The sequence below is a fragment of the Pipra filicauda genome, unplaced genomic scaffold, assembly GCF_003945595.2.
Source record: "Pipra filicauda isolate LSUMZ 115617 unplaced genomic scaffold, ASM394559v2 scaffold47_size6085603_pilon, whole genome shotgun sequence".
NCBI lineage: Eukaryota > Metazoa > Chordata > Aves > Passeriformes > Pipridae > Pipra > Pipra filicauda.
Window position 1 is genome coordinate 748,692 of NW_024104620.1, and position 10,429 is coordinate 759,120.

At 41.2% G+C, this 10,429-nt stretch overlaps 1 protein-coding gene across 10 annotated transcripts in view; it reads left to right on the plus strand.

The window, feature by feature from the left end:
- Positions 1-6,335, plus strand: part of R3HDM1 (R3H domain containing 1) — a 76,825-nt gene extending 70,490 nt beyond the window's left edge. For 9 of the 10 annotated variants that reach the window (XM_027748924.2, XM_027748928.2, XM_027748929.2 and 6 more), the window contains 5 exons: positions 1,262-1,431; positions 1,636-1,786; positions 3,001-3,080; positions 3,851-3,935; positions 4,916-6,335. In XM_027748924.2, the coding sequence (XP_027604725.1) occupies positions 1,262-1,431; positions 1,636-1,786; positions 3,001-3,080; positions 3,851-3,935; positions 4,916-5,268 (839 nt within the window). In that variant the 3' untranslated portion in view covers positions 5,269-6,335. The remainder of the gene's footprint in view (positions 1-1,261; positions 1,432-1,635; positions 1,787-3,000; positions 3,081-3,850; positions 3,936-4,915) is intronic. The other variant, XM_027748934.2, reaches the window with a different exon arrangement.
- The last annotated feature ends 4,094 nt before the right edge of the window (positions 6,336-10,429 follow it).

The window sequence follows — 10,429 nt, forward strand, 5'->3', positions numbered from 1 at the left end:
TCTGCTGTGCAACAAAATAGAAATGCTCACAATGCACTCACTCTTGCAGGGACTCCTAAATTTATATCCTCTGCTAAAGGTGGCCAAGTATCTGGTGCTTCCATTGCAACCTGTAACATGTGGGTAGAACTTCTGGCCTTTAAAGAGAAAGTATAGATGTGAAAACACTAATAGTTCATTTACCAATTTAATAAATATTTCTGAATACAATTTACAAAAGCTGGTGCAGTTTTAATGTTATGAGTTCATTATTCTACATTGTTTGGTTTGGTTTTTGAAGAAGTCTGTTTTTATGGAGCCCAGGGGTAGTGAAAACAATAGGCCATTTTAAAAAATGCCAGCTGGATGCATTTTATCATCTGTATCTGGCTGTTCTAACTGCTGAGGTGACAGTGGTGTTACACTGAGAAGATTCCAGACTCCTGCTTTAAAGATGGGTGATTAAATGATGGTTAAACCCTGTGTTTTAACCGTGGTTTCTGAGAAATGCTGTGAGCAGTGGGGAGAGCAGAGAAGGAAACTGCAAACAACCATTTACAAGTAAAAGAAACATTCTATAAATTACCTGGGGCACAGCCAGGCCAGAGGGGGAAGATGGTTTCTCTTGGGCAGGCTTTTGTCACAGTTCCTGGTGGGAAACCTCATGGAACAGTGTTGGATGTTCAGGTTCTCCCCTGACTCTACCATTGCTGTAGCTCCCACAGTACCTGAGTGGTGCAGGATGTGGGATCCATTTGCAGCATCTGCCCAGGAGAGTGTTCCTATAGAGAACTTGTAAGGGTGGGTAAGCTCACTGAGAGCCCAGGCTAAAGGTTGATCCCAGATCTTTCTGATAGATGCCATCCTAGCAGAGAAATCATTTGGAGTCTGCATTGCTGTGCATCATGTAAAACTAACCAGGAAACTTCTAATTTTAAATTTGCATAATATCACATCCTGCAACACATTGCTCTGACAGAAACTGCAGTGAATGTTGAATACTTCCAACTACTATTGAATAGAGTGATTGCTTTCTAAAATATTCTCAGCAATGAGTTTGTGGCTCCACTCTCTTCTTGTTCTGGGAAGCCCTCTCTAAGTTACTATTGCAGATGGGTCTGATAGTGGAAATGTAATTGTGCAGGAGATACCGCTCTAGTTTTCTGGGACTGAGCAGCTTTTTTAGCCAAACATTCCTGATGTTACTTCCCAGTTTTGTGAATTCCTGCCTGCTGTGGGATGTGTGATGAGTAACTGCACCCTCTGGCTCCCTGTCTTGCAGCAGTAGCACCCCCTCCAGGCGGGGGGGTGGTGATGATGCAGCTCAACATCCCCAGCAATGCCCAGCCCCGGAACCCGTCCCCTCCGCAGAGGAAACACAGCAAGTACTACTGTGACCATCCCCGGGGGCACAAGGCCACAGAACTCAGCACTTTAGACGGTGCTGCTCAGGTGGGAGCTGGTGCCCGATCTGCATGAACTGCACCTTTGCACGGTTCTTCAAAAGTTCTTTTTGGAGAATTAAAATCTGCTCAGAATACATGTAATAATAAAGTAAACCTATTTTAACTTCACTTCAGCCTTTGAAGGCTGTAGGTGCTGTTTAGCTTGTTCAAGTAGGTACTTTTTAGAACACTAATGTGGTGTTTGTTCCAGTTGCAGCACAGTCCTCAACTAGGTAGTCCTGTCACCTCACCGGCGCAGTCACCAGCACCAGCTCAGCTGTCGAACATGAAGAACATCCGTCCCACCTTAACACCTCTTTCTATTGTGTCCCAGTTTTCTAGACCTTTTGTCCCTGCACAAGGTATATTTTCAGTCAACTACAATGTGTCTGTGTTTTCTATCTGAATGTTTTAAAATACAGGTTATATGGGGATTTTCTGCTCTCTCCAGCAGTATTGCTATCGAAGCAGGATTGCCAAAATTATTCACTCAGGCATCATGGAAAACTTCACTGACACTGTCCCCCACATTCTCAGAGGCGTTTGATCTCCTTGTTAGTGTGAGAGCTTCTGTAACACACTGGCTTTCACATACTGTGAAATTCCCCATTTCAGCAGTGAAAACGTTTATAAAATGTTTGCTAGAATTCAGCTTCAAGTTTTAACCATAAATCACAAGCTGAGATCAAACCACTGCCTAAGCAAGCATTCATTCTTCATTGCTCTGTAGAACAACAGGATGGGATCAGAGCCTCCAGAGACTCTAGTACCGTTGCTGCTTCTGTTAGTATTTCAGACATTACCACCCAAAGACAGGAACAATTCCTTGTAGAAGAACTTCAGTCCTCGGCTGCCATGTTAACAGAAAAACAGAAAACATCCCACTGACATGGGATAGTTGGTAATGTTTAAAAAACAAATGGTAAAAAACCACTTTGTCATGAGCAAAATTAATGGGTCTGTTTTACACAAAGATTTACTTTAAAACAAAAGTTAGAGAAAATTCTGTGTGTCTTCCTCACTGACAAAGAAACCCTTGTTTTCTTGTCTGTCTTTGTCTTATCTGCTGCATAATCTTTATGTGATTGCTTTGTATTCAGATGTTGTAGAAATTCCAAGAGGCCTGTTCCAAGCACACCTCTCAGATCCTTAATCTGCTGGGATTACTAAAATCTCCTATTGCATTGTCTTTGTGGATCCTTGCAACAGATAGGAATGTGAAAATTTACTTGGCTCTAATCAGGCATATAACCACAAAAATGACTAAATTAGCATGCTGAGGGGAGCTTTGGACTTATTAAGCTCATTTTGAAATGAGAGGACTTAGATAAGACTGCAATGAAGCAAAACTTCCTTTCCTTAAATACTAGAAAGCTGGTACCTTTTCATCTTGGGACTAGTTTGTGACTGACTGACACTGATTTGTGCCAGGTGTGGGTTTGTGAGCCCAGCCAAACACAACTTTGTGCACAGTTACTCTGCTTTCTCTTCTGTGTAACACAAACATCATAAGAGGAACTTGGAGGAAGATTTCATATATAACAGAAAAACCCTTCTAATTACCTTTCTCTTTAAGGAGATGCCAGATACCCATTGCTTGGCCAACCCCTGCAATACAATCCATCTTTATTACGAGGACAAGTAACAAGCCAACAGGTATTAAAGAGAACAATCTCCTGCCAACAATGAAAACATTTAGGACAACCATTATAACCACCCTGAACAGGGGAATGTGTTATTGCACTAGCAAAGCAACTGAGTGGAAGGTGCTTGCTTTCCAGTCATTTTTTATTCTGTGTCAATACTTCCCGTTGTTCTTGTTCGTTGTATTAAAAAAAAAAGTGGAAACATTTGTCTGAAGTTTGGCTTTTAGGCACAGTGTAGATTATGGATTTTTTTGATGTTAAGCAATTCACTGGCTAATTCCAAAAATCTAAAGGACCCTTTGCTAAAAGGATTCTCTTTTATTCAAATAACAATTTAAAATATAATAAAAAAATACATGTGGGCACTTCTAAACAAAGAGTGGGTTTGTTTCTTATAAGAACAAACCCCAAATATTAGTGTTAGCAAAGTTGAAAAGTCGTGCCATTTATTTGATTTTTAAGACACACAGCCCCCCTGTCTCTGCCTTGCTCAGTTCTGCCCAATGTCAGCTCAGGATGTGGTGGCTGGGGCAGGGGTTCTTCTTCCCAGAAGATTTAAGGGGATTTTTTTATCCCATCCTTTTCTTCTGGAGCCAAGGATTGAATGTGCCCAACTGCGGGATTACAAAACTAAAATTGGACATGGAAATCTTTTCTGTACCGTGGTAGTGCAGGTCATTTTCCAGACATTCCTGGCACTGCTTTTCCCTGAGCTGACTAGAAATTTTAAGATACTGATGCATTGTCACTAAAGAACATCATTTGTGTCAATCTTTCCAGTGTCAACCTGGGAACAGACATGGGAACAGGGGAAAGAAACCAGCAAAGAAGGCTGCTTCAACAGATCTTGGGGCAGGAGAACCAGGTACAGAACTGCTGACTGACACAGTCCTGCAGAAAAATGAATTGTGGTCATGGGCTGGGAAGGTACAAGAAAAGCACAGGAGAGACAAATTGGACAGAAATGGACATGGCAAAGACTGGAAACGTAAGGATGGAGAGGAAGACATGATTTGAAGAGAGGGGAAAAGGGAGATTAAATGAGAAAAGTGTAGTTTTGAAGGCTGAAGAAAAGACCAGAGAAGTTCAGGATTGGGGAGTGCTAAAAGGAAAAGCAAGTTTGTCAGTTTACTGGATGTAAATTCTATTGTATTGTTACATTAAATATTAATTATTGGTACCTCTGCTTCCTTTTACTGGCATAAGAACTGAAATCAGATGTAAACCACAAATTATTTGTGCTATTTCTTTTTTAATTTTCCCCCTTTTAATATAAATAATCCCATGGATTTGGGGGACATGGTAGGAGATCTACAGATTAGCTCCTTGGATTTGGTAAAGACACATCCAATAAAACCTGGCAGCATCTTCATACCTTTACTGCAAAGAATTTTTGCTGGAGGTGTTACCTCCCATCAACTCTTGGTTAGTAAAAAATGGTTTCTCTGTAACATTCTGCAATTTACTGGAGAGGATTTTTTTGAGAGAAGACAGACTAGTTTCTTTGGCATGATGATGTGTGAAGGGTTACCAGGCAAAGCCGGTGAGATGCTCTAGTGAGTTCTGAAACCTGCTGTAAAATGAGTTGGTGATGATTTTATTATCTTTCCCTCTCTGTTCTGAGGACCCTCTTTGTATTTTCAGCTTCTGTTTGTATACACTCGTATTTGTAAGCAGTGCTAAGTGTGAAAGCAAAAGGCTCTCTGGAGTATCAGGAATGGGAAGCCTGTGCATTGGGTATCAGCCAAGTGGAGATACAAGCATGAAATAACTCATTTCCCACTGTGTGTGTCGTCTCATTAAGTACAACGACCAACTCAGATTCATTTGCTTTTCTCCTTCCAGCTGTGGGGAAAGTCCTAGAAATTACTGAGCTGCCAGAGGGCATCACCCGGCTGGAGGCAGAGAAGCTCTTTGGGGAACTGTTCAAAGTGGGAGCGAAGATCCGGTGGGTGCGGGACGCGCAGTGCCTGCACTCGCAGCAGCGCCGCTCCGGCGGGGACGGCAGTGGGAGCACGGAGCCATCCAAGCCCAGTGACTTGGCCTCCACCTACACGGTCCTGGCCGCCTTCCCCACCATGTCGGCGGCGCAGAACGCGCTGAAGAAGCAAAGCAGTACCTCAGTGGGCAAGTTCAGGCTGAGAACCAGCAAGAAGCACTACGACCTCCACGGCCTGGAGAGGGCCAGTTCTCAGTAGCAGTTCCACCACGGACACTCAGCCTTGACTACTTCCATGTTCCCCCCTCCTGGGTTGGTTTGATGTCACGGGGTTTCTGTTCTCTGCATGGAGACTCCTGGGATGTCTTGTCATACGACATTTGCCATTGAAGAATAAATAACCCGGTGAATCCAGCAAGATGAAGAAGAAAAGTTCCAGAGTTAATCCCAGACAATAGCAAGGAATCACCTTGGCGACAGGCAGTTTTCCATGAGGAATGCTGTGGAAATGCCCCCTACTTTTATAGTAGTTTTGTTTTATATTTTTGAAATCTTGTATCAGATCCAAAGTTCTATTGTACAGCAGATGTTCATAAAAATCCATATGCAGATTTGTATTTTATAATCCCTTTTCACAGCCAGCACACAGCTGTCCATTCCAAGGCAGGAACCTGAGGATTGGTGGAGGGGAAAAGAGAACCATTTTCAAGGAATTACATTCATTTTCTAGCAAACTACCCCAAATCTTCGAGTTAACCTGTTCTTTGTCCCTCGTGGTTTCCTTTTTTCTTTTTCTTTGAGGTTTTTTTTTTTTTAAGGAAAAAAAAATCATTTTAGTAACTAACTCCTTAGGTGGTCATTTTCCTTTACAATTCACTCAAACAATGTCAAAAGAAATTACAGGGTTGTACCCTCGAAGGATTTGCTTCTGATCCAGCAAGTTTAATAATTATTTAAAGGGGAATATGAACGGGTTACAAAGAATGTTCACTGAATCACATTTTAATATTTTTTTTTTTAGCGAAAGTGTGAAGAAACTAAAATGTATCTTCACAAGTGACAAAATGTTTGCACTTTAATTGTGTCCCCACCAGTATGGCTCTCTCTCTCTTCCTTTTCATGCTAAGATAATTGTGTTTGATAAGTGCTGGAAACCCTTTTAATGGTTTAAGTTTTCATCATTTGCAGATGCTCACTGGACATTAAAGATTCATTGCACATAAATGAAACAAACCTTTTTTCAATCTGTGTAATTTGCAAGTCTGTACAATGTGTGCTGATGCAAGCCTTTTTCAGTTCAAGAGAATAAATGTTTACAAACACAAACCTTCCCAGTGCACTTGTTTAAACTTCTGGGAGTCTTCTGAAACCGGGATGAACTCACATCAGTGCTTAGGATCCCTTGAAATGTGAGAAAAGAACTTAAAAATACTAGAACCTTCTAAAGAACCACTGTTGCTGTTCCTCCTCTTGAGTCTATGTTATCCTGCCCTCCGTCACTTTTAAATGTTTCCCTACATAAGTAAAAAAGAGAAATTATTCAGATGCCCTAAGGGACTGCTCCTGGTTTTATTTTTAGCTCAGGCACTGGTTTGTTGCTATAACTACTTGTTCACTTCCTAAGGCTATTGCTTTGTAAAAGGTGCATTTATAATTTCTGAAAGTGGAGACTCAAGGTAAACGTTGTGTTTGAAAACATTTTATAGAGCAAAAGTAAAAAATTAAGGGGCGTTAATTTTCAGCTTTTATACAAAAAAATTCTATCCCCGAGCAACCAATCGTGAAGTGGCAAGGACAGTCCTCTGCATGTTCAACTCTTGAGTCCTTCATGTGATGTAGTACTTGGAAGAAAGCTAAGAAATCTGACCTGTCTGGGAATGATGCAGCCTCACAAACTGGGTTTATGAGACTTAATTCTGGGAAATGCTGGAATAACAGGTATTGACGTGACTAAAGGTAAATTACACTCAATACTCCCCTAAAATGGAGAGGGAAATGTTGAGCTTCAAGCCCCTGGCCAAAAGGTGAATCTGCTTAGCCCTGGCTGCTTTCCTAAAAGGATGGGACTTGGCATTTGAGTTCCTGTGCTGCTGAGGGATTTGTTTCTTCCTGCTGGACTGCTGTAGTTCACTGCACCCACAGCCAAAGATGGGAAGAGCCCCAGCTTGTGCAGTTTTCCTGCTCCTCTGAACAGCAGAGGGAACATGACTAACGCCCACATTCTGTAACTCCCTCTTGCTGATTGCCAGGGCCAGTTTCAGATTATGTTTTAATCCTGTAAAAGTAGCTCACAGGTTACAGGTCTGCAGTGACAGGTGTCCCAGCCCAGCAAGGCAGCTTCTCCCGTAGTTATCACATTCCACAAGATTTTTCCTAGCTGTAGAAGGGTAGTCAGTGGCTGTGAGAGCTCCCATCTATTCTCAACAGCCCAAGAACTATATCTTGCATCAAATGGAACTGTTTCTGAGTGTTGCTTGACTTACTTCATTGCATAAACCTTCCCTATAACAAACCAGAGAAGAAAAGGTAATGCAAGGGACGCATGGAAATGCAATCCAAACAGTGGGAGGGGAGGGATACACTGGTTAGGAACAAGGCCCAGGAAATACTTCATTTTTATCAAGTAAGTTGTAAACTTGAATGCAAATTGCCTTAGAAGAAAAAATTAGAGCGTTTAATAAGCCAGTTGTACTCTAATGCAGAAGGTGATCCCTTCAATTCCTACGAGCTGCTCACCCTTTCTCTGTTTTCCCCTGCCTTACACAGGGACAGTTACTGTGCTCTACAAGCCACATACATACAATTAACAGAAGTGTCAGAGGCTTCTGCTGTGTGCAGGGGGTACAGAATTCACATATTCCCACTTTACAGTCTTGTTTATTCCTGATTTTGTGCTATTTCGTGCTGTCTCTAGTAAGTGAACGGGATGTTTGTACCTTCCTGGCTTTTACACTTGTGTCCCTTCTGGTCTCTTAAGCCACACGAGCCTAGGTCGGGACTATGTGCAAAACCCCTGAAACTACATCTGTTCCCCTAAATCTCCGTTCACAAAGCCCAGCCATGATGATGATGACATTTGTTCCATAGATTTGGATCATGGTCTAGAAAGCAAATAAAAGCACTTTATGGCATGGATTTGTCATTTGTAAAACATTCCCAAGTGTTCCCAGCAACTCCTCTGGTGCTGTGGTGTATTTGAGCTGCCTGTCATTTAACATCAGAGCCATTTTTGAAGCAAATAGTGGCAAAAGAAATTAAGGGCAATGCTAATTAACCCTACAACAAGGGCAAAAGTTAGGTATTAGAAAGCAGCAGAATGCCAGTGTCTCCCCTGAAGTTCAAACGGAGGCCTCTGTAATTCAACCTTCATGAAGACTGAGTTGTAGAAACAGTATGTTTCATTTTACTGCGAACGTGTCATAACTTAAAACTAAGGGAAAGTAGTTGAATAAGCAGAAAAGATCAACAAATGCAGCTTTTACCTCATCCACCAAAGGCTACTGTTTCTTGATTTTAATTTTTAATTAACACATTATATTGTAAAATGCATCCTGGACTGTGAACATTCAGTGTCATTTGTGCTATTACAGTCAAAAAGATCATTCAAAATTAGGAAAATAATTGTGAGTCCCATACTCTGCAGGCTCCTCAAAGCACATGGACCTGATGCTGGATTTGGGTAGATCAGAACGTCACACCTGAGAATCTCCTCACAGCCTGCAACCAAAAGGGAGTTAAAATTACAACCAGCTTCTTTTCTAAATACTTCTTTAGCTCCATTATGTATTTTTTCCATAGAAACTTGGTGCAGGCTTTAAGTTCTTGTATTGAGCCCTGAGGCAAAGAATGTTAAGATGAAGCTTTAGAGAAAACTGACCAAAACACTTTGATGTTATGGGTCATGAGAAATTATTGTAGCTGGAATTTTTATATATTTCTAACTATGAAAGGACTCATTTCAATCCCTTCAATGTTTCTACAGCTCAGTCTTCATGAAGGTTGAATTACAGAGGCCTCCGTTTGAACTTCAGGAGAGACACTGGCATTCTGCTGCTTTCTAATACTTAACTGTTGCCCTTGTGGTAGGGTTAATTAGCATTGCCCTCCTCTCAGTTCCCAAGTAGTTACTCAATGAAACATCATTACCAAGTGCTCTCATAGCCTATCACATTGATTTACCCAGTCTGGGAACTACATCAGACCTTGACTCCTTGGCTACTCAAAGTTGTTGCCTTCTTATTTGGCCTGAACTGATACTTTTATGTGTTAATGAACCATTGATTCAGGGTGAAGCAGCAGAACAATTTTAAAAAGGAATTCACTAAAAAAAATATTTCCTTTTTAATGCAAATGGATCTGTGCTGTTTGGGGGAGAAAAAATTATTCTCTTAGAATGCAAATTACTGTCTTGCATTGTATCCCATACCAATGGCTGAAAACACAGACACTCCCCAAAGGAACTGAATCCCAGGTAATGCTGCAGCTGCCAAATTATTTTTTCTGAGTTCTCAGTAAAACTTTCTACTTGCTACCCATTCCTTTCCCTGGGCCTACAAATTGCAGACCTCTGCTGTTTTCCAGGGACACTGGCAGTAAGGGCTCTCAGATTAATTACAGCAGCAAAGGCACATCCAACAGCAGCAATCACTGACTCTACAGTTAGAGAGTTACATTTTTAAAATTGTAATTATCTGAGAGTGTAATATAAATGGTCCCTGAGGATGTAAAAGATTGCACACCTTCACAAAAGTTACCTCTCCAGTCATTAGTAAGCGCTTCTTTCACATTTAAACAGAATTTCTTCCTTGTTTCAAGTGGTGGCAAAAATTTTGAAAATCATGTTTGCAAGAGAATTCCCAAAACATACAGTGCTCAACACTTCACTCACCCTTCCCATGGAACTTGGCTTCCAACTTCGGATTTCAAATGAGATGCAGTAAATGCAAACTGCAGCTGTTTGAAAAGCCATGAGAATTAGTGCAACACATCCAAATTCCTCACAGAGTTGATACCAACACACCTTACAGCATTACTCCTCCTCTCCATGCACGTGTAACAGAGATGTCTCTTTGCTCATCCCCCCCAAAAAATGTCTAGCGTAATATCATCCAACCTCTGGCATTGCCATCAAATGTTTTGTACCATGAAGAAAGAAAATACAAAAAAATACAAAATAATAATAAAAAACACAATAACAAAAAAACACTCAGAATGATGTTCTCATGGTTACTCCTTTAAAGCCCTGCAGAAGCACAACATGGGTGTGAGCAGTGAGCAGGATTACTGACACATTTTCCACATGCTGCATCTTGAGAGAGGTAAAACAGCTTTTGTATACTGTTGTCAACACTGACTTGCATTTTTTTCACTATTGGTTTGTAGGGTTTTTCTAGTTGTCATTATCCAGTGACTTCTCTAAT